The sequence below is a fragment of the Parasteatoda tepidariorum genome, chromosome 3 (assembly GCF_982258835.1).
Source record: "Parasteatoda tepidariorum strain Cologne lab strain chromosome 3, Ptep-v5.0, whole genome shotgun sequence".
NCBI lineage: Eukaryota > Metazoa > Arthropoda > Arachnida > Araneae > Theridiidae > Parasteatoda > Parasteatoda tepidariorum.
This window is the reverse complement of record NC_141757.1, coordinates 108,488,779-108,514,436: the sequence shown is the minus strand read 5'-3', so window position 1 is coordinate 108,514,436 and position 25,658 is coordinate 108,488,779. Positions and strand designations below refer to the sequence as shown.

Here is a 25,658-nt window from a genome sequence, read left to right as displayed (position 1 = left end):
TAAAATTTCTCTCTTACCAAGTTATTCTTGGGTTTCCTCGATCTTTTCTCCTTATCTATCAGGGGTCCAAGCGAGAGAAACGCGTTTATTGTTCTTTTAACATAACCCGTTTAATACCAGTTCTCACCCGTTTAACACCACAAGGAACCGATGGCTACTGTTTGGACAAAATATGCACGCACACATCTTTACTTCGGCTCCCGTTTAAAACTACGTACACATAAGAAACCGACGGCGGCTGTTTGCAGTAGTGCCGACTGAGTTTGAGAGTTCTTTACACAAAAATGATTTTCGATTTTGGCGAAGAAAACACGAGGAAAATTAATAAGTTTTATTTACAGCGCATAAAAAAAATGGAAAAAAAGTTAATAAAAAAACCGGAAAATAAAATATATAATCTTTTCATCAGCTAACACGATTATATCCGCAAAAAGGAGCGCTTTCTAATATTGTATCAATATAGCTAAAGAAAAATATATCAATATAATAGTGTGAGGAGCACTCAAAAAAAAATTTTTGCAAAAAAATTATAACAAATAAAATAGAACACAATAAGTAAAAATATCACGTAAAAAAATAAAATATTAAGAAAAAACAGAATAAAACATGAAATGAAATCTATAAAGAGAGTAGCGAATTCAAATGAACTTACATGAACGGGAAATTTTTCAAGAATGATTTAAAATATTTTCGTAACAAGATTGCAAAATATGAAACCAAAAGTGCAAATTCAGGTAAAAGCGTAAATAGAGGAATTTTGTATTAAAGTCCGTTCTTACTGCAGTACTGAAGTGCGTTTGATATGTTAGTTACCAAGGATGGGCCCGAAAAACTCTTTTTTGCAGATATAATCGTGTGAGCTGATGAAAAGATTATATCTTTTATTTTCCGGTTTTTTATTAATTTTTTTCTTCCTTTTTTCCCCGGTTTCTCCCCCCCAATTGTTCTGTATTTTTTTCTCCATGTTTTCTCTACATTTTGAACTTATTCTATGAGTTCTACTTACTTGCAGCTTATGCGCAGTAAATAAAACTTATTAATTTTCTTTTCTTATTGTATTTATTTACTATGCTATATATATATATATATATATATAAACTCATATATATATATAAACCCATGTTTGCGAAAATTGCAACACCATGAAGGACTTTCGCGAGTGTGCTGAAATTTTCAGGAAATGCAAAGTAGAGCATAATATGCAAATGATTACAATTTCAGACCCGTAGCGCATGCGTATGCTGAGCAGCGCCCTCTGAACGGCGGATGGATCCGAATAAATAGACGGCTGTAGCGAGGCGTGTATGGTTATCGGTGGTTATCTGCTAGTGGTAAACGTTAGCTCAGACGTTACTTATGCCTCTTCAACGAAAGAGAGCGAGATTTCAACAACATTTCAGAGAGAAAAATTTTTTTTTTCTTCTTTTTCTTCAGTCAATTGAGTTAGCCCTAGAGTGAAGAGAAGCTACCCTCCCTGAAATGCGCTATTCTTATTTCCACAGTAGCAGATGGGCCTTGGACTTTGTGGAGTTCTTATCGTAGAAAAATGATACCTTACTTCGGAGATTTTCTATTTGAATGTCTATAGAATTGATTTTGAACCTTGGCTATCAACAGAAAAACTACATTAAAATAAAAATATTGGAGATATGTGCATGAATCAAAGATTTAAAAAAAAAAAACCAATCGTTTACCTTTCCTAATTTAAATGGAATGCTAAAATAGACAGAGATAAGAAAGAAAATTCAAAAAAATAAATTTTTATTTATTTCAACAGTCCAAATAATTTTACAGTAACATAGAAATACACTATTTTTTTAAAAGAAATAAATGACTAACAGTAATAAACCCATTGATGGACATTTACAGTAATTAATATAAGCTACATATTTAATACAAACCAATACATTTATACAAAACCAATTTCACATGTACTTGTGAGTTTTTAAAGTTATAATTCATAATATGAGAGAATACATTGTTCTACAGTAATATTGCTGAATAAAAATAAACATTCACTTATGCTCATTTCATTTGACTAATATTTTTCAATGAATAACAATAACAATGCATAAAATTAATATTATGGAACCTGCATAAATATAATTAAGACATAATATAGAACACTTTGTTGATATGAACTATACATTTTTAACCTTTCAATTCCTCCCAATTTATAGCTCAGCTTGTTTCAGCTTTTTGTCATCCATCTCAGAAAAGAATTTTCATTCTGAAATTTGTAAACAAGCACGTTTAAACTTTCATGCTTATGATAGCTCACACGCTTGATATTTTACATCTTTGCTACCAATGTAAAAAAGAAATGAGGATTTTCTTTGTTACAGTATAAGAGAAATATAGTGTTGACAAACACTGAAATTTACACTTTTATAAGTATAAAATCATACTGTATATGAATCTAATGAAGTGTTTATAAATCAAAGATTTGGCAGGATGTTGTAAATAACTTGATTTTAAAAAGATCAGCATATATATATATATATATATATATATATATATATATATATATATATATATATATATATACTGAAAGTATTTGTGATTCCAAACTTTGATTTAAATGTCACACAAGTAAAGTTTTCAAGTTTTTTATTTGGAACCTAATTAAAATAACAGTATATACTATACTGATTTTTTATTAGTTTTCAAGATCTAATATGGTGATAGCATAGCCTGCTGAAAACTCATTTTAAAAATGAAATAATTCTAGAAAATTGAAAAAAAAATTGTGACATTAAAATATTAAGTAACAGAATTTATTACTATCAAAAATTGAATACATTGTTTGAACAGAATCAATCATGATATTGGTGTTTTTTAAGATAAAAATTGATTTAGAAAAAAAAAATTGGTTATGAACTAAAGCAATTCTTTCAGCTGAATAAAATGATACAATTTACAGCTTAATTTTTCTAAAGCATATAAAAATCTATGATTACAACTTTCAAGTTAAGGTATTAATTAATGCATTAAACAATTTTAATATATCATGTGCTCTTTATATAAGCATCATCAGTCGAAATAATAAAAAAATGCAAAAATTAAAATTAACAATATATGATTTTAAACAGAATAATGGTGTAGTGATATTTATTTAGAAAAGTAAAAATTTAATTTTATTTTTTAATAGATTAATTTTTTGGTATTTTAAACCTTTTCATGTTTCATTTTTTAAAATATTTATGAAAAAATTCAATTTTAATAAAATTTTATCAGATTTTTTTCATTCTTTGTACCTTTCGCCAATCTTCATTCTTCTTCTTTTCTGCCACATTTTCATCAGGATAAATATTACAATAGCACAGATAACAGCTATTACAAATGTTCTGAAATTTAGAAAAAAACAGTAACACTGCACCATTATTTAAAATAAAATAATAAATAAATCTTATAAAAATTCAAAGAAAATTTTCAAATTATAGTACTCAACTTTAAAAGGGTTTTTAAACTTTCAACGTCATTGAAAATTTTGGGGGAAAAAAGGGTGTGTTCCTCGAAAAATAAATTTAAACAAAAGAATTTAAAAAAAAAAAAAATTTGATTTTAAGGAGCACTTTAGAAGTAAAAAAATAAGAACACAGAATTAAATAAATCAAAATTTTAAAAATAAAACTTTATTATGTATAACTTATGAGATGTAAAAAATTATTTTAAGCGGTACAAATAAAAAGTATAGTAATAGAAGCAAGGTTGATAATACATAATATAAGTTAAGATTTTTTTAATCAGAAATATTAAAACCAAGACTACACAATAGTATGAAAGCATACTCTTTAACCTCACCAGTTCAACTTTTATTTAATCAATAGTTTAGAAAGTACAGAACAAAAATACATTGACAAAGTACATTATGATAAATTATTTTTGATTCAATAAAAAAAAATTACTAATGCTAACAGTTTTAATAATTATACCTGGCATTATATTATATTTTAAGACTACAATTTAAACTATGGTGCAGGTTTTAGTTTCTTTTTTTTGTAAATCAATCATTTTAGGTGGTTTTTTCTTTAATATTAATATCATATGACTTAAATATATTTTTCCTCAAAGAAAGTGATATATACAAGTATATTTTATTTATAATGTTAAAAATATATTAAACGTAATTAAAAACATTTCAAAACGATCTCAGAGATTAACGTTGACTAAAAACAATTTGGCGTAAAAGTTTCTAGAAACTATTTATAAGAAATGAAAACAACATTAAAAAAGAATTATTTTAAATAAGTATAAAATAAAATGAAGTACTATAAATATGATATTCATTTAGCAAAAATAATATTAATAAAGATAATTCCTATTAAAAATTTCAATTTTATTTAAACTAAGATTGGATTAAAATAGAAATTAGCATAAATAAATAAAAATCTATAATTTATAAAGCTAACTACAATTTAAGGATAACAACTTTAAATACAATTTTATAATTTATTTTGAAAAAAGACACTTTTTTTCATTTATTATTTTAACTTAAATTAGAAAATAGAATGAATAAAAGAGAAAATATGAAGTCAAATTAATAAATTAGAAAAAAAAAAAGCCATAATATGAAGTCATACATCATCCCTAGAAATTATAGAAACATCATAAGGCATAAGTATGATACAATTAAAATTTGAATGATAGGAAGAGAGAACTATTTTCTTATTGACATAAGACAATAGTTTGCAGTGATGCAGAATATAAGCATAAGGAAACTTATTCTGAAAAGATGGTAAAAAAAAGATATAAATATACATTAAATAGCAAAAATACAAAAAGGCATAATATATTGGAGGACAATCCATACATCTATTAGATAAATTATTACATAGATTTCTGACTAGCTTGAGTATAAATTAAACATTTAATTGATTATTCATTAAATATGCATAGGTCAAACATTGCATACATCAATGCAATGCTGGCTTAATTAAATATCACAGTTACTTAGATAAACACAAACAGAACTGAATTAAAAAAACATATTTACTACATGTAAATTAGTTTTAATCTGTATTGTTAATTAAGTCGATAAAGGTTAAATAAATAGTTGAAAATATCTAAACAAGAAAACAATATAATGTTTAAAAAACTAAACGGATAATAGAGAGGAAAAGAAAAAAAAGAACCATAAAAGAAGAATCATAAGAAACAATAAATATTAATATTTCATTTGATAAATTAAGATTAACATGCAACAATAGTATAAATTAAGTAGAAAATAGGCAACAGAAACTTGATTTAGGACACTATAAACAAAAATATTAATAAGAAATTGAGCAATTACTGCAAATGTTACCAAAATGAGCACACAATTGAAACAAACATAAACTAGCAAGTAAATTAATGATATAACGTCGGTAGTTAGCTAATGAAAAAAACTAAAATTTTAAAATTACATAAAATTTAACATTGTTCTGAAGAATAAACAGTATAGTAAGTAGATAGTATGTAAATATTTGATTTATTTGAGCATTAAATAAAAAAATTTCTACTTTCAACTTGTTTCTCCAAAAAGGCAAAAAAATTTTTAAAAAAATTGTTTACTTTATTTGAAAGGCTGAAATTTTTTTTAAAATAGTAATAAGATATAAATAAGATTTCATATGACAAAATACAAAATTTGAGCAAAATCTGATTAAGAAATGAAGATCTAAAAGTATTTCGTCCTCAAAATTTTATGATTAAAAATCGTTTTTTTTTTTAAATTTTCTAAAACTGAAAATCTAGTAATTAAAACAAAAGTTCATTGTGATACATACATAAATATATTTATTTCTTTTTGGCTCATTTCACCAGAAGTCAAAATTTAAAAGTCAACAAAGAGTCAAATTTAAAAGTCAACAAAGAGTCAAATTTAAAAGTCAACAAAGAGTAAATAAATTATTTCGAAACAGATAATTAAAATGTACAGTAAATAAACAGGTTTTTGAAGTGGAAATAGTCAGATTATAGCAAATAGTTCATGGAAGGACATAAAAGTGAAAAACTATATGTGAAACTACAGTAAAAGTTTTATTTAAAATCTATTTGAATATAAATAGTTTATTTGAATTTAACACTGAAGAATAAATAAATAAAATATATATATATTAATCAAATAAATAAACCATTTTGATCTCATATTTATTTGAGCATTATTGAAAATAAACATTCACTCCAGACAACCTACATTATGACAATCCTTATTGAGAGTTATAAAAAACATTTTCTTTAAACTTAAGACTTTACAGGTTAGCTCAATGTGTTCTTAGGCATTTTTTTTAAATAAAGAAATAGTGCTGAGGGGAACAGTAAGAGAAAATTAATTTTACTAGATATCAAGCTTGGTCAAAGGAAAAAAACAATTTTTATCACAAATTCATCTTAGAGTTGGCATAATTTAAATCCCTTGATAAAATCAAAAGTTAAATCACTTAATTTAAAAAAAAAAAATCATTGATTTAAATCAACTAATAATTTTAATAAAAAAAATCGGTTCATAATTTCAAAAAAATAAGTTTATTTAGGATCATTCATAAATAAATATGTCCCTAAAGCTGTGATTTTTTAAAAGTCTGATTTCATTGATATCGAAGGTCTTATCCAGAGAAATTATGAAGGAGTAATGCAAGTTAATTATAAGTTAATGGTCAAATCAAACTTAAAAGAGAGAGAGATTAAATGGGGATTTGAAATTTTTAAAACATAACCTTCCATTAATTATGCGTAAAATAACACACTATTTAATAAATACATTTCAACCAATCAGTTTCAAATTTATTTAAATGCCTTTAAAGCTTATTAGTTTGATTAGATAAATTATGAAGAAAAGCTTCCTCAACAAAAAGTAATTATTAATAAATGATTTCTTTTATTTAGGTTTCCTGGTCTAGATTTATTTATTCATTTGATATGTAACAGACAAATAGAGTCCCTTGTCTTTACAAATTATCACGAAAGTATAGTATGAAATTAATTTTTAAAAATTATATAATTAAATTATTTTAACCAGAATCGTTAAAAATATTCAGTACTTTAGTTACATAGTTTTCAAATTATATTAAGCATTATTAATATATTTTATCAGAACTTTGACTGAAGATTTAATCATGATTTATGGCAACCTTGACTTTTTAAGGAATTATTCTTTCATAATCACAAAAGTTATTTGAAAACAAAAAATTGATATTTTAACAGGCTAGGTACCAGTTAAAAATATCCAAGAATGATTCAAGACAAATTTTTCTGTTTTTTTTAAAATTTATTTTATTTTTTTCAGCATAAGAAAGGTCATCTTATTCATCAGACTTGAATCTGACAAATTCAAGGTAGGAACAAGAAAATTTAAACTAAATCTCATGGTATCCTTAACGAAAACTCTTGGGCAAGGAACGAAACAGAAAATCAATAGGTGTTTAGTGTAAAACAGTAGAAAATACTGTTACACATTTAAGGCATTGCACTGAGGCCAAAAAAAGTAATTTTGAAAATGTGTTCAAGTTTATATGAAAGCTTTTTCGGGACAAAATTTTTTGCAATTAAATTAACACGTTGCCAGAGTTATTTCGTTTACAATTATACGTTTATAATAATCATACTCTGTACGCATATTTCTGTTGATTTGGCAGGTCTTCATGCCCACATGCAAACAATAGGCAAAATAATAACTTAAGAGTACATATATAGTAAAGAATATAGTATACAATATCAAAATAGTCAAACAAAATATATTATTTAAGTAAAAGTTTCAATTAGATTATATTAGATTAATTTTTAAAAGTTTCAATTACATTAAATAATAGAGAAAGCGTTTGCTTGGTTTTCTATCAGGAAAAGGTAGGTAGTACACATATGTATTTTTGCAGGTGGTCTCTTTTATTTCATCACAGCCAATTAAACCTAGTTGTTTGTCGAAGCATATGTACATGGATGTGAGTATGGGATGTTCGTATTCCTAGAGTAAATAATACACTTTAAAAACACAAAAAATGAATGACAGGGAAAGAAATAAGAATAATGGAATCAACTTACTTGGTGATTCTTGCAGAATAATTTTATAGTAACATTCACGTTTGAATATATGGCATCTTGAATGGTCTGTAACTGAAATATACATAAATATATCATTTCAAAATTTAAAGAATGTAGAAACTGATAAAGATATAAATGACATAAATAGGTCTGTAGTCTAAATGAGAGTCAAATATATTCTTGCAGAAGCCAAAATTTAAAAAAAAGGACAATTAATCTGAATGAGTATAATATAATGAATAAAATACTGTTTAATATTGAAAACATTTGAAAAAGTCAAAGTATTATAGGAGTTTTTTTTTAAAGAGCAATAATTGAAAAAGCAATACATTTGAGTGGTCTTAACATATAAAAAATTGAAGGTATTATATGAGCTTTCTTTTAAATGAGACTTTAATAAAGAGCAATATATTTTCATGGTCTGTTGCAGTATAATAAAAGAATTGTAGTACCTCTGAACTAAAAAATTAATTTTTACTAAATAAATAAAATCATTATGAATAATTAACTCATCCTCTGCTCCAAAAAGACTGCTAAATCGAAAAATCAATTAAAGAAAAATGGAAGGAGATAGAAATGTAGAATTCATTCTGTTCCGTTTGGACCAGTATTTTATTTTCACCAGATTTTAAAATCAGTTACACTGTTTGGCAATAGATGGCATTGCATCCAATATTCTCCTAATAAACACTATTTATTTGAAAACATTGAATTGATAAAACAAAGTGATGCAGTTTGAAGTCTGATGTCTATTTTTATGAAGGAAAAACTATGTAAACATGTCATGCTATGTTAAAATTATATTAATTATCAAAACATCTTGCAATAAATAATGGAAAATTAGTTTTGAAAATGCAATTTTGAATAGTTAATTCAATTCATTACTAAAATAAATAAAATTGTTTAATAGTTAGATATTTTTCTTACATGAAAATTCTAAAATGCAATTTAAAAACTTAATTAATATGGTTTTAATTGATCATGTTGTAGCCGCAAAAAATTTTTTAGAGCACTTAATTACTTGAGCATTTTAAATAATATAAGTACTTTAAAAAATGTGCAAATAAATACTTAAAAAGTGTACTTTTTAATTGCTCAACTTCTTTTTATCATCATAAATTTATATTTCTTACCGAATAGGGCTGGTCCTTACTAGGCTCTATTCCAGCTCCCTTTATAAACCTAAAAGATAGTTATATTGATGAAGGAAGATTGCTTGGATTTTTTGTTGACCACAGAAAATGGTCAGTGCTTTGTAGCATATCTTTAGAGTGTATGTTCAAAATTAAAATTCAGTTGTGTTTTTTTTATTTTTAGAAAATAAATCATAAATTCACAAAGAAAAACATTATTTCTTTTATTAAGAATCTTAAAAGAAAATATTCTACGACACTCTCAAATGATGCTACTAAATATATGCATTTGTACAATGATTGGTCAAATCTACTTAAAACTCAACTTGTATAATATTTGGCCACTTGCTTAATAGTTGGTAAAATCATTTGCAGCATATGTTGCTAAAATAATAGTTTTAAAGTTGTAACCTTTATATAGCTTTTTTTCCCCCTTCTATTCTTTTGGTAAGGAATGTTATGTTATTTCATATTATTTATTATCCTTTTTAGTCCTTAAACAAAGTATAATGAACTGGTAAAAATGATTAATTGCTAAATGTTAAGTTTTAACATTAAAAAGAGATAAAAATGACAAAACATACTGATAAATATCAAACTGATCGTGAAGTTGAAGACTATTTTTGAAGTATTTGTGCTCAGTGTTCATATCAGTTTCAGTAGCTGCACAAGTACCATGTTTTTGCCACTCATGTTTCCTGTAATTAAACATCGTAATTGTAATATTCTAAAAAAGATGCGAAACATTTTAAAAATAAATAGTCATTATAAACTATGGAAAAAAGAAGTCATTTTAAACAACGGGAAAAAGAGACAAATAAACTATAAATATAAAATAAAAACTATCCAAAACTTGTAAGGGACCACAGCGAAAAATTCACTTTCTTTATTGTTTGCAAGCAAAGCGAGCAATTATTGAAAGCAAACTATATTTTTTGAAGATACATTTTATTTTTCTTGTTGAAAATAGGGTGTTTATTATTTTCTCTGCAATTATGAGTCTTTTCATTTTGAAAATAAATTGCATAAGAAATAAACAAAATTTAACAATATAACTTTCCGTAACTTGTGAAATAATAGTTTAATACTTAAAAAGAAGTTTAGTTTTTACTCATTTTTGAAATCATAAAATAATACTTTAAAAAAAAAAAAAAAAAAACATCAAAGTCCTTTTTTCTTTTGCCAAATTTATTTTCCCTTAAAGCATACCAATCAGCTGTGCTGTTTCCCTTTTAAGATAGGATTTGTTCATCTGTGTTACAAGCCTTTGTAATAAAAAGGCAAGCGATAATTGAAAAATTTATGCTTTGTTTTGAAATTTCCTTCAGGAGAAACACTTAAATAATTTTCAATGCTAGCTTCGTATAAGTATGTACACAGAGTTGTCACTTATCTGTAAAAAAAATTCCCCGTGTTTTCCCTGCACATATTATGCACAATATATTATGAGGAAACACAGATTCACTGTGCTCTTATGTGCTATACTAGGATACGGATGCTAGTTTCAGTTGCTGGAAACACTTAGAGAAGTAAAGAACAGCTCAACATAAAAGAAATAATGCTTTAATAAATTAAATATAGCTGAAATATCATCCTTATATATCTCATAGATTATGCTTTAAGAGGTTTGCAGTTTTTAAAAAACAAAAATTGCCTATTTTTCCTAGTTAGTAAGGAAAAATTCAAAATTCCCTGCATTTTCCCTGTTATTTTAAGTGATTTTTAAATTCCCTGTATTTTCCAGGTTTTCCCTATTCTCCCTGTGGAATGGCAACCCTGGTACAGTAAATAAATAAAGAAAATTGTTTTCTGGGCACAAGTAATATCAAGTAAACTTCTTTTTCCCCCTGATCATTTGCTCTTATCTTTATTAGGAAAAGTGTGAATTGAAAAGAACTGATGAGTGTTATAAGTGATCTGCCTATTCTTGATACTAAGTAAAATTGAGAACAATTTCAATCTTCATTTAAAATCTAATTAATCTAAAAAATAAAAACACAGATTAAAAAACTATGTTTTTTTTATTTAAAAAAAAAGTGAACTAAATACTTTTGCATTCTGCTTTTATGTGATTATTGACATTGCATTTTTTCCACTTATATCTAAAAAAAAATTTTGTAACTGGTAATATTTGTATATAGAGACCAAGTTACAAGATAAAAATACTTCTATGGAAACAAAATTTTAAATAAATTAATAATTTTTAACTGCCATTATATTTTTATTTATAATTTTTCTGCTTTTCTTTAAATTTGCAATATGTAAATAACAATACAATGAGTAAAAAATACAACATTAAAAATTATGTTAAATTAGAATAACTAAAAAAAATATAACAGCACATAATTGCAGAATAATAAAAAGCTATTTACCAGAACGAAATTTCTGAAGAATGAGCATATATGTTTGGCCATTTTGCTTCTAACTGCACAATAAGATCCTGAAATTCACATAAAAATAAATACATAGTGAGCACAGTGCAAGTCGTGATTCAAGAACCACAAAAAAATTTTTTTCCTTTAAAACTTTATTTCCCTAATGCTTAAACTCCATTTTGAGAAAAGGTTCCAAGAATGGCCTCTAAGCTCATAAGAATTATTCTTTTTGACAGGCATTATTACTAAGTATTTTTTTGATGGCAGAATCAAATGCTTAGATGGTAGTTTTTTTATTTAAAAGTTTTTATTTATAATATAACTAAGCAAAAGATCTAACACAGTTACTTGTAAACCACATTAACTTTACAGTCTGTAAAGCAAACCATAATTGATAAATTTTGTAATGCAAATAATGAGTAATTGTATGGAAATTCTCATATTTTAAACTATTTGCATTTAAAAATTATTTTAAAGCATAGTATTGATCTGTTCCACAAATATATTGCTGTGCTTAGTAGACAAATTTAATGAAATGATCTATATAATGCAAAGCTTCAAGGCTTACTTTGTAAAGACCTACTGTATATACAATTGTGAGAATAATTTTTCTCCCCTTAGAATTCAACATTGCAACAACAAAAAAGCGCATTTAGATTAAAGTCTATTTTCTTAGATGAATTTGAATATCATTAAACACGTTTATTTTAAGAAATAATAAAATATAAAACATTTTATGTTAAACCAATAAACAAATCAATCATAAATGAAAAGAACCTTACTAATTGAATGCACAAAATAATAAACTGATTATTTCAGCTTTACCTTTAAAAGTTGAGGTTTAAAAGGCCAAGAACCATTGCAAAAGCTTGGATATCCTTTATGGTTTGTGGGCCTAAAATTTTTAATTTGAATTCATAATATATAAAAATATGTATAATAACCATAAATGTATATGAAACAAGACTGCAAATGTGACCTAAGATTGTGACATGCATGTATGAAAACACTATTTTGCAGAAAGTGAAATTTCAAATCATAAACTGTTGAAATCATCTATATCCATTCTTTAATGATAAATGTATTAAAAGTATAATTTTTTGTATAGTTTCTTTATTATGAAGAAAAATAGTGAGATGACACTTCTAGAACAAATAATCCATCATATGTATACAGAATGTAACCATTTTGTTAAATAATATAAGTTAATAAAAGTTTCATCTTTCACACTTTTTTTTATCTACTAAAACATTCTATTCATATTAAAAAACATTCAAACAGGAATTTACTTTCATAACAAAAAAATTCATGATTAGTATTTTCTTTTAATTGATTGCACAATGATTGTTGTTCTAGAAAAAGACTTTACAATGTTTTTAAAAGGTAATATAAGGTCAAATAATCATTCATTTTCATTCTAAGACAATCGTTTTTTTTTTGTTTTTTTTTTTTAGATTGCAAAAGAAGAAAGTAACCAACAAAAAAAAAAGTAATTGTTTATTGTAACTTTAATGAACAAAGAAGTGAAAACATATTTGTATGTTATCATTATTGTTATTTTACCTTGATGAGTGGAAGAACCATTATTTATTCCCAGAGTTTATTATTCCCATTATTATTCCATAGAGTAATGTGGTGGATGCATGTAAGTGCATACATGGACAACTACAGTCTGAGATTGAAGGGAACCAAATTTATTAATTAAAAATGGTGATGAAACTCTATGCATCATGAAAGTTGAATTTTAAGTTTTGCACATTATATCAAAATATAAAAATTTATTATCAAAAAAAAAGTTCCTTATTTAGAGAAAATTCCTTAATTAGAATTAAGTAAAAATGCATCTTATAAATGATTGACAAATACTAAGTAATGAGCAAAAACTAAGTAATAGCATACCACAAGCCATGTATGCTCCAAGTTGACACTACTTCAGAAATTGAGCACTGAATCAAAAGAAAAGCAAAATTAATTTAGAAATAATTTCAAGTTTACAAATGCTAAAACATTTATGTTATGGGAAGCCTTAATATTGTAAATAAACAATACCAGTAATTAGGCATTTTTGACAAATAGCTGGGTCACTCTATTGAATCAGCTGCTACTCACTATATGGCTGCCATTTTTATAATTGCTAATAAAAAAACTAAAAAAACAAACTTGAATAGCAACTATACTGGGATCATAATTTCCCCCCACAAAATACTGTAAAGTCTTAATAACTATGGGAAGTAAAATGAAAGATTAAAACCTATATTCAAAGTGTGAATTCATTCCCCCCCCCCCAAAAAAAAACATTAAAATTTACATAATGCCAGACCTTTACTAACTCCTATTTCTAAAAAATTTTAATATTTAAATTTTTTTTTCAATCAGAAAATGTTTTAAGTGACATATCAACCTACAAAAAAAGCTGTCTTGTCATAAAGTTTAAATTAGACAACAAAATTAATCTTATACAAATCTATTTGATTCTTACAATCATGCTTTAAAGTCAGAAAATGTTTTTAGTGACATAAATTTACAAAAAAAAAAAAAAAAAAAAAAAAAAAAGCTAAAGCTGTCTTGTCATAAAGTTTAAATTAGAAAACAAAATTAATACTACACAAATCTATTTGATTCGTAAATGTTTCACACGTCTATTTGAATCCATCTTTGTACATTTAAATCTTGATTGACTAAATCCGCACTAGATCCAATACTGTGCTGAAATGGCTAAAGAAATTTTATTATTTTTATCCCACTTATTGCTATCATATTTGCACTTAATTTTTTTGTGATTAATTAAATGTACCTCCTGAGGAGAAAATTTAAGAAAAATTCATTTTCTGGGTGGAAGGGAGTTTCTAATTAAAAATCAGTAGTTATTACTATGTGGTTTATTTACATATACTTAAAAAAACACAGTAGATTAAATACATTTAGATCTAAGTGTTTCCAATATAAATAGAGAAATGCCCATGATTTTGGTGCCACAGAAGACAAATACATGCATAGAGATACATTTAAAATTTATAACAATAACATACTTCTGAAAAGAAAAGATTCTAATTATAATTTAGGTTATTAACTAATAGCTAAAAAGCACTGATAGTTTTTATCATGAAATAATAAACTATGCCTTAAGCCAGTCTCAGAGCAAGCATGATTTTAAACTAAAAAGTAATAAAAATTAAAATTACAAAAAATTTCTCAAATTTTTGATTATAATACATCAGAAATATTTGCAAAGAATATCGATTTGAAATGTTTGCAAAGAAATAATATAATCATATGCTTATAAGGTATAATTTATCAATACCAATTATGAAGAAAAAATTTGAAAGCCAGTGAATTTTAAAACTGATAGTAAACCAATAACAAAAATTTGAATTCAAATATGTCAGAAAGCTAGATTATTTCAAATAGATATTAAACTTAGTCAACAGAAACCATACCTGTTCTTAAACTAATCTGAAAAATACTAAACAAAAAGATTTTAATCATAATTTTCATAACATTCAAAATTTTTTATAAATTTTTAATAAATCATTGATAAAAAACTTTAACAGAGTACTCTGTTGCTGAAATTTTATTACTTTGTTAACTTTAACAAAATAATAAAATTTCAGCAATTTCTTATTTATTCCTTTTACAATTGAAGATTAATTTCTAGGATTTATAATTGCAACATGTAAGGCCACCTCTTTTACAAAAAAAAAGAAGATTCCTAAGAAGAAACTTTAAATATTTGAATCAAGGATTCTGATGAAGCATTAATATGCTACAGAACAAATTTCTTTTAATTAACATTTTTAATAGATTTCTGACTAAGCTCATAATTTATAATTTCAGTGATCATCAATGATAAAACCACTGGATTATAAAATTAGGAATGGCAAGTTGGATAGTTTTTACCATCATGTCAAAAACCCAGATTTTTTAATTTTATTTCAATCAATTAAAATGTAAGTAAAAAATGTAGTGTAAATTTTAAAGCATTAAATTTAAAAAAAATCTCATAAAGGACATTTAACAAAAAATGATTCTAGATTATTGATAAAATATAATATATTTTTTTGTTATGGTTATACCAGAATTTCCTATGTCTTAATTGAAATAAATATGATGCTTGTAATATTTGTCTACATTTATAGGTCCTATTTAATCATACATATTTCATTATTAATTTTAAATAACAAAGCATTTCATGCATTACTCTAAAAATTTTGATTTTAGTATTTCATTTATGTTAGGAGAGAAAAGGGTTACCATTTATCTTGGCCAAGAATTTTTTGATAAATCTTTAATAATTTATATTTTATAGCATATTAAAATAATTATATAAATATGTATATTAAACGAAAAATTAATAGTTGATTAGTAAGAAAATTTTGTTAAAATTTATTATTTACTGCACCATAACATAAGAAAAAATTAAGGTTTTAAAAATAAGATGCTTTTTACCAATAAAACTCTGTTATGTCAAAAACCAGTTTTTGACATCAGAAACCTTTTTCTTGTCGGAATTTACTTTCTTAAGTTTTGAAAGATATGTTTTATATAGTAGATAACAGATTCCAGTTTATGAAAAAAAGGAAAAACACTTCAACAGTAGATTCCACTTCTTGGTGAAATGAAAGATCATAATTAAAAAAAAGAATGAAACAAAGTGGAGAAAGCAAACAAGTCCAAATGAAATCTGCTTATCAATAAAGTTATTAAATGCCCATCATCATACAATATCAATTATAATAATTTATTGATTAACCCCTTAATAGTGACATATTTCAGAAAAATGGACCAAAAAATGGAAAATTTTTTTGACTGTTTAATTTTGTTCTTTATATTATTATCAAGTTAGAAAATGGTTTTTTATTGCAAAAATAAAATTTTTAATTCAATAACTACTGTATTATAATTTTTACATACACATAAAAAAAATAATGGATTACACACACATCTTATTCAATTAGAGAAAATTAAACAAAATTTTAAAGCTAAATATATAGTATAATATAATATAAAAACAGATCAATATGATTTTCAATACATAAATTTTACAAATCTTATACAGTATGGTATATCCCCAAACCCCCACCCACATTTCCCTCCCTCGACTGAAGTCGTAATCTGTGAAAAACTAGGACCACTAATGCCACCAGGAAAATAGTGAATTAAGTATCTGAAAGTAGAAACGAACGCAGCTCAAGCTTCACAACATAAACGTTAATTTTCCTTCTGCCCAAGTCAGTTCAGACACCACAAATACTGCACTAAGTAGTTGCCCGAACTGGATGCAGGCGACACTGGCAAAGGGTTAACTCTTATAGTTAAGGTAAAATGAAGCTGTCACATCAGAAAGGATATATTAAATTAACTGAAGAATTGATTGATTAGGTACCTTACGCATTTCATACGATAAACCATATATGTTTTGTTAGTTATTTGATCAAATAAAAAAAGTGGGTTAGAGTGTGTGTGAACAGTTTTAAACCAGTTTGTGGTCATATTATATTATGATTCAATGATGAATAAAGGCTGAGTTAACACTTTTATATTAATTTTAAGCATAATTTGTTAACTAGCAACAGGCCTAAGAGGAAAGATTTGAGCATCAAGTATTTAAATTTATCTTTGACACCCAATGTAATATTGAAAATTACAAAACCTTTTAGAAACTCTCAAATGATTTTAAACGTTTAATTGAAAATTCTGCTAATCAAATAACAAGAAGCAAATATTTTTAGACTTTTCAGCAAATTAAAAAATGAAGCTCATATTTAGTCAGAATATAAAGTGTAAATAGAATATAAGTGTCAGAATATAAAGTGTACCAACTAAAGTGAAATATAAATGTAGCATTTAATTCAGCTTTAAAAGTTTAACTTTTAAACCTTTTGTTCCCCATAAGTGTAGATGTATATTATTTTATAAAATCAATCCTTTTATAAAATCAAATGTCCTCAGAACTAATGTGATTTTAATAAGTATACTTAAGAAAAATTTCAAAACTTTTGACTTGAAAAGTTTCAACTATTTATAAAACTTTAGCATAACTTATATAACTTTTTATTTAAGCATAAAATTTTTTGTTTCGTTAATTTTTAAAACTGTTTAATTAGCATTGAATTTTTTAAAAGCGTAACCAAAATTACAAATTAAGTAAATAAATAATAAAATGAAAATTTACATGATGACAAGACATTTTATTTTAAAAAACAGATTGCATATGATATGTTACAGATTGAACCTGCAACATATGAAACATTAAAGTGTAGTTAAAACTATTAACCTCCCAAAATTCCACACTCAGTTTAGAATTTTAAATCCAGTAGTTTTCCACTCAGTGAACCAGTCTTAATCTATTTTTTATTCAATTGATAAGCACAGATAGGAAGAGAAATTTTCATTCCTGCATATTTGCCTAAGACAGTTAAAGGATAATATTATAAGAGTGAATTATAAAGTAGAATAACAAATTTAAAAAACAAGCAAACAATATCTGCCATATGAAAGAATGAGAGACATTAAAAGCAAGAGGGGGTATATCAAAACTGAAAGTCACATGTCAGACATAGATAATTATTTCTTGGTATTATTACAAAAATACTTATTTAGCTTTTACATGTCCAGTATACCCTAGGTATTATACATGTCAGTAGCACCTAAGCTGCTACATATTTGTGTTATTAAAGCAAGACAATTATTAAAAGTTAAAAATTAGCAAAACTAGAATTATAGAAGAAAAATTTAAGATCAATAAAGGTTCTTTTACTTTTCCCCCAGGTACATTGAGGCATGCAGCTGGTGGCCATTGTTGTGCAAACACATAATAGTCAAATCCTTCAACTGCTACAAACAGCCTAGAATTCAGAAAAGATATTATAAATTTCAATCAAAATTTAAAAAAAACTTACAATAGTTTCTTTTTTTTCTTCAGAGAATAAGCACATTCGAATTTGAAAGACAAAATTTACCAGTTACAGATATGTATGCACCAACATAACTAACTAATAGCTACATTACTCTTTAAAGTTTGGTTCTATTTAAACTACTTGACCTGAAAATTTTCATAAAGAAGAAAGTTTACACCCTTAAAGTAGAAAGTAATCCAAATGGTCGCAATTTATGTCTATAAGACTGTTAACATGATTATGAAATTCATTAAATATTAATGATCTTTAGAGCAGTAAACAATTTTTGATTCATTATGTAGTGATATGTATCTACATAATTTCTTAATTCTCTTTTTGCAAATTTAGTCAGAAAAGAAATATTATTTATCATTAAAATGAATGATAACATAACAAGTGAGAGTTGTTTATATTTTGCTACACTTGCAGCTTGTAATTATCAGAAGTTATTACTTGGTTAAAACTTTCATTTGCTTCAAAAATATACAAATAAGAAATAACAATTAACCTGTTTCAAGTGCTCAAAAATAGACGGCCATTTTCAAGATTTGTCAGATGTTTCTTGTCTGACAAGTCTTTAAAATGGTTAAAAGAAATTTATATTTCATAAAACTCAATTAATACTAATATTATGAATTGTATGCATCTAAATAATGATATTAAATAAATAATACTGATATAGCCTTTTTCTATTACAGACAAGCACATTGAGAAATCGCTCTTAAATATTGCTGAAATAGAAATTTGAATGATTAGTGTTTATTTGCATGTAAAGTGGAGTTCTAAAATAATATGAAAACATATTTAAAGCGTTCAGTTCTTTTTTTTTATTATTATTAATATGTTAGCATATTTAAGGAACAAAAATGCATAATTTTAATTGTTATTGAAAACATTAATTAATAGTTAATTTGAAAAGTTAAATACCATGAAAAACTATGGAATGGGTTTTCAATTAAGGGCTTTAAAAAACATTTGACATATTATTTTTTTTAATAAAAATCCAAAAAACCTGGTTTAAACTAAAAAAGCTTTTTGGTTTTTGAAAGAAAAAACTGTTTTTTTTTCTTTTTCCAACAGTGGCTAAAAATATCATAACATAAAATATAACACCAAGATACAATGTAAACGCTTTAATTTTTTTGCACAAGCTTTAATATGTAATTTGCATTTAATTTAAAAACTATAACAAATGACAATATTCACTGTTGCCTAATGATTATCTAAATTATTGTATCTACCCATTAGACTTTTGACTGACCTCTTCTATCGGTATAAAAGTGGTGTTTAGATAAAATAAAGTGTCTACATGCTACTCCTGATTTGATGTCTGATTTCATACTATGGTGTTACAAGAAGAATAAAAACTTTTTTTGTATTCAATTCATCAAAAAAAAACTTTTACAAATGGGTTGTCATGTGAAGACATTGCAGTGGTCTGTTTCTAAAATTAAGATGTAAGATTGATAGAAGGAGAAATTAAAGAAACTTTTAAGGTTCTAAACATCAAGAAGCTTTCACGTGTTTGCTTCATACACATTTGGAATTAGTTCATATTTTTGAATATACTCATCAATTTATATTCTTATCCAATAATTCGTTAAAAGTTATGCATTCTTAGAACAAAAAAAATAATTATTTAACAAAATATTAGACAACAAAGTATTTAATATTATAAAAGTATACAACAAAAAGGAATTGCTCAGGCAAGATGCAAGAGTGGGAAAATTAGCCCAAAACTGTCAGAAAAACTTTTTTATTCCATAGGAGTAAAAAAGTTACAATTAAAAGTTAGTTCCCAAAGCTGTTATTATTCCCTGTGAATTTCAGTAATCATTAATAGAGAAGGTTTATAGTAATAATTTTTTAATAACTTTGATTTAAAAATGTGCTATCACAATTTTTCAAGTATTTCGAGGCAGTATTTTTTTACCAAAAAATTAAAAAATAAAGTTCAGTGCCCAAAAATTTTTCCAACGATCAAAAATCTATATATGAAAGGCAAATCTATCAATGAAAGGCAATAGTTATAAAAAAATTCATTTAACTGAATTACTTAAAAATCAGTTTTAAAACCACTAAAGTCGATGTTATGAAAATAATATCAATTTACAAACCAGACATTAATCACAACACAGCTAAAAAGAAGCTTGAGCATCATAGGATTATCACAACAAATTCAGAGCAAAATATGCATAAAAAAATAGTTGGTAGCGAAAAAAGGTACAAAATAAATATGCTACAATATATGAAATGTATATATTTTTTATAATATGGAAGAAAACAAAAACGCCTGGATAATAAATGCGCTCCTGGTGTGAGAAATAAACATATGATTATAAACAAAAATAATAAAGTTAAGATTTATCGCGTCTTTATCTTGGAATCTATGATGACATCGTCAGATTGACGAGTATCAATTTACATTCGTGAGTCATGACCATGGATTCCGTGGTTTTACTGGAACTTTTTAAATGTATTCAACTGAAACTGCTCTACTGAAAATCTTAAGGGCTTTTTCTGCATAATAAATTAAAAACTGAATAAACTGTTTGCACGGATGTTAGCAATTGCTATTTTCGGACTCTTGGCCACCAAAATATAGAGGCCCGCTCTTTCCCGTTCTAGCCTACAGTAAGTGTGGAAACAAAAATATAGTGCACCTCCAGCCTCCCTCCGCGAGGGTAATAATTCAAAGCTGTCAAATTGAAAACCCGTTTCACTGTCTCCCCTACTTTTTTGGTGGGTAAGGGGTGTTAAGTAACTCGAAACTAATTGACTGACCACTGTCTCTTGCAACCCGCGAGTGCCTTCCAAAAGATATCTGAAGAAACTCGCTCGACAACTCTTATTTTTCTTTTTCTCGTTCTCGTATTCTTTTTCTCGCTTCTTAGAAAAATTTTAGAAATATTTCTTTTTAACTCTAAAGCGGCTTTATTTACACAAATGTTTTATCATTTTATTTAACATGCACTTTTTCTAATTATATCTTGAATTGTTTATTATTTTGATTTAATTATTTTGGGATTTAATAATAACCCAAATATTTAAATTTATAAAATTTTACTATATAGTCATATAAAAGTAATTCATTTAATTTAATTATTCATTTAAAGTAATTATTCATTAAAAAATAAATCTGAAATTTTTCTATAAATAAAATAAAGTTTGTTAAAAAAAATTTAATTTAATTAATTTGATAACTTGTTTTAAAAATTTTAATGTTAAGAGTTTTATTTTTATTACTTTTTTTTCTTTCAATTACAAAGACAAATGTTTCTTTTTCTTTTTTTACAATTTTTTTAAGGATAGTTACACCGTTTTGAAGCTAATTAAATTCCGCCACTTTAAAAAAATATGTTGACATTTAATCCATTGTTTAAACAAATATGGTTGCTTGCTATGTAAATTCAATTTAGATCTAAAAATTTGAATTTTGCAATTTGAATGAACTAAATTCACCTTCACTAGAAACTAACTTCATTTTAATTATTACTTTTGTCTACTACATTTACTATTCTATATGTGGAGAAATTAAAGAATATATAAGACGCGCGCATGCGCAAAGAAGTTCCTAACGCTTCCACCCACGTAATCAGTTGATATGTACGAGCTAATTAATACGGTCGCTTTAATGCGGCGCTCTGTCTTTTACTATTGTTGTTGTTTATGTTAATAAAATGTTGTTAATTACGATCTGCCTAATTAATTAAGAACCTCGATGGACATCCTTTAGACAATAATAAGTAAGTTAATCATCATAGTGGCATCCCTGTCTGGACGTGCATCGAATTGATGCAAAGCGGATCGTAAAAAGAAAACATCAACTACGCAGTAAAGAAACTATAATTACGTAAGCATGGATGCTTCAAAACAATTACGAGCGGCTTCACGGACAAGTTTTACGAAAGCCTTAAATAAGTTAGAAGGATTAATACGAACTGAGACACCGGATATCATCGAAATAGAAATAAGTTTGGATACTTTAATGGAAAAATGTAAGCAGCTACGAGATACTCAAAACTTACACCTACGAAATATGCAAGCCGCAAAATGCACGGAGCAGGAGTACAACAATGAATATGAAGCTTCCGAGGAATACTACGACAAATTTTCTGCCATAAAAGTGAAAGCCGGAAAGCTAATATCGGCGACTACCAAAACCGAAACTACGACGCCGATTCGTGATGATACGTCTACACCAAATAAGTCTCCATCTACGGCGTATAAGTTACCTGACATCGAACTACCGAAATTTACGGGTGATCCAAGGCAGTGGCTTAATTTCTGGACTTTATTCAGCAAAATACACGATGATGAAAGAATTCAGGAGCGGGAAAAGTTCCAGTATTTAATACAAAGCACTGTTGCGGGATCCAAAGCAAGATTAATCATCGAGAGTTTTCCAGCAACAAAAGAAAATTACACGAAAGCTGTTGAACACTTAAAAACACGATTTGGAAATGAAAGTGTTCTCACGCAAGTCTACATACGGGACTTATTAAAACTTGTGTTAAGTGATAAATCTAAAGTTGATTTAGCTACATTATATGATAAACTACAAACACAACTAAGAGCTCTTGAATCACTGGGATTAACGAAAGATAAATATGCAGATTTCTTATTTCCTTTGGTAGAATCAGCTATTCCCACGGATTTATTACAGGTACTTGAAAGGCAAAAGAATTGTGCGACCGATACGTCAGGTAAGACTGATTTAGATTTGTTAATAGAATTTTTACGAAATGAAGTTGAATCTGAATATAGATTAAAATTAAGTAAGGAATCATTTTCTTCAGATAAAAATGTTAATAGTAAAAGGTATGTTAATAAGTATGAAACAAAACATATTGCTTCTTCATGTGAATTGTTTAACTCTAATAAAAATGAAAATGAATGTATAAATAAGTTTAAGAAATTTGATACGAATATTTGTATATTTTGTGATAAAGCACATACATCTGAGAGTTGCAGAGAATTAGCATCTATGACCTTGGAAACCAAAAAAGAAATAATTAAGAAAAAGAACGTTTGTTTCGTCTGTTTAAAAAAGGGTCATAGAGCTAATACTTGCAAAGCAAAGTATGTTAGATGTTTAATTTGTAATAATAGACATTTTTCTATTTTTTGTCCTGATAATCCGAAAAATAAGATCGATAATGTTTCGAATGAAGAAAACCATGAAAACAACATAAGTACGTTAAATAATCAAATTCAACTCTCAGACGTATTGCTTCAAACTTTAATTGTAAGAGTGCATAATGGTAAAAAGGAAATGTTAATTCGTGGAATTATAGATACTGGTAGTATGAGAAGTTATATTTCTGAAGATGTTGCACAATGTATGAGTTATATGCCTATAAAACAAGTAGAAATTAAGCAATCACTTTTTGGTGGGGTCGAAACTGAAGAAAGTATGCACAATGTATATAATGTAGAATTAAGTAGCATTGATAGGAGTTATAGATGCAGATTTGAAGCTTTAAGTCAAAAACAAATCTGTTCTGATATTAAACAGATCCCATATGGCCCCTGGGTTAAAGAGTTACGAAAACTAAATATTAAAATAAGTGATTTGGACAAAGAATTTTGTAATATTGATAAAGGAATTAAGTTGTTGATAGGGGCAGATATTGCCGGAAAATTATTTACGGGTAGAATAAAAAACTTGAGTGCAGGACCCTGTGCGATTCATACTAGGCTAGGGTATACTTTAATTGGGAAGTTAAATGTTGGCAATATGCCAAAGGGGGAGAGCGAGGCTTCTTGTTACATATCTTCACTTCTCGTGAAGGATAGAAACATTTCTGATTTATGGAAATTAGACGCATTGGGAATTACGGATCCAGAGATAGACAAAACAAAAACTCAGTTGGAGGAAGAAACATTAAATCATTTCGAGAATACGATTCGAGTCAATTTGGAGGGGAGGTATGAAATATCTTTACCATGGGTTTTAGACAGCTCGCTTTTGCCTGATAATAAAAATATTGCACTTAAGTCGATTTTGAATACGAAAAAGAAATTAATTAATTCGGGTAATTTTGAAGCTTATTCTAACGTATTTAAGGATTGGTCATCTTTAGGGATTATTGAAGTGGCCAACGATGTAAAGGTAGATAATGTTCATTATTTGCCTCATAGAGCAGTGGTTAAGGAAAATTCTAGTACGAAAATAAGGCCGGTTTTTAATGCATCAGCCAAGTCGGCCGAAAAACCATCTTTAAATGAATGTTTGGCTACTGGACCAAACTTAATAGAAATGATCCCGTCTATTCTTAATCGATTTCGTAAAAATTTTGTGGGTATATCTGCGGACATTGAGAAAGCATTTTTACAGATATCAATACGGGAAAAAGAAAGAGATTTTTTGCGATTTTTGTGGTACAGTGAAGACAATTCGGACGAACTTAAAATGTATCGGCACAGAAGGGTAGTCTTCGGAATTACCTCAAGTCCTTTTTTACTTGCCGCTACATTGCGTTACCATTTAAATCGAGTTTCTGAAAATTTAAATAGTACTGCAGATATTCTTAAACAATCATTTTATGTAGATAATTGTGTAACTAGTCTAAGTACAGAAACTGAAGCTCAAAATTTTATTTTAGAATCACAATGTATAATGTCTCAGGGTCATTTTAATTTAAGAGATTGGCAGACAAATTTACCTGATTTATGTGTTAAAGATTCATCTATTACAAAAAATGTACCAATTTTGGGACTTATTTGGGACACGGAGAAAGACACTTTGTCATGTAAGATTGAACGAGCAGATAATTCTGACGAATTAATTACGAAAAGAAAAGTGTTAGCTGTGGCTCATCAGGTATTTGATACAATCGGTTTTACGGCACCGGTAATGTTATTACCTAAGTTAATTTTACAAGAAACTTGGAGTTCAAAAATCAAATGGGATGACAAACTACCTGATAATTTGATTAAGAAATTTAAATCTTGGTTTATCCAATTACCTTTGCTTCAGAACATTAAGATTCCAAGATGGATTTGTCTCGATTTGTCAAATACCTTGATGAGTCTACATGTGTTTTGTGACGCAAGTAAGCTAGCCTATGGAACTTGTGTGTTTGTAAGAGTTGAAAGTACCAATGAACCTTTTGTTAAAGTTAATTTAGTGCAAGCTAAGAGTAGAGTTGCACCTCTAAAACCATTGACAATACCAAGGCTAGAGCTTCTTGCGTGTTGTATTGGATCTAGATTGTTAGCAAATATAATTA

General features: G+C 26.5%; 1 protein-coding gene across 2 annotated transcripts; it reads right to left on the bottom strand.

Moving 5' to 3' along the window:
* Positions 1-1,744: 1,744 nt before the first annotated feature.
* Positions 1,745-21,056, bottom strand: LOC107438321 (ribonuclease Oy). Of its 2 annotated transcripts, none has more exons than XM_087159907.1 (11): positions 20,849-21,056; positions 18,285-18,372; positions 13,427-13,473; positions 12,353-12,422; positions 11,525-11,592; positions 9,737-9,850; positions 9,153-9,201; positions 8,020-8,091; positions 7,779-7,942; positions 3,258-3,347; positions 1,745-2,230 (listed from the first exon to the last, which is right to left on the bottom strand). In XM_087159907.1, coding segments are annotated over exons 1-11 (783 nt in total). In that variant the 5' UTR covers positions 20,851-21,056; the 3' UTR covers positions 1,745-2,211. The 2 variants fall into 2 exon arrangements, with proteins under 2 accessions (XP_087016033.1, XP_042901396.2); XM_043045462.3 differs by having other exon boundaries at positions 20,541-21,009.
* Positions 21,057-25,658: the final 4,602 nt, after the last annotated feature.

Excerpts from the sequence above, each read along its gene's own strand:
- LOC107438321 (XM_043045462.3), bottom strand. The coding sequence starts at position 20,584 with ATGATGCTCAAGCTTCTTTTTAGCTGTGTTGTGATTAATGTCTG. Across the intron at positions 9,202-9,736 it reads GATCAGTTTGATATTTATCA|GTTTATAAAGGGAGCTGGAA; the intron begins GTATGTTTTGTC and ends ACTATCTTTTAG. Across the intron at positions 8,092-9,152 it reads GTAAGGACCAGCCCTATTCG|TTACAGACCATTCAAGATGC; the intron begins GTAAGAAATATA and ends TGTATATTTCAG.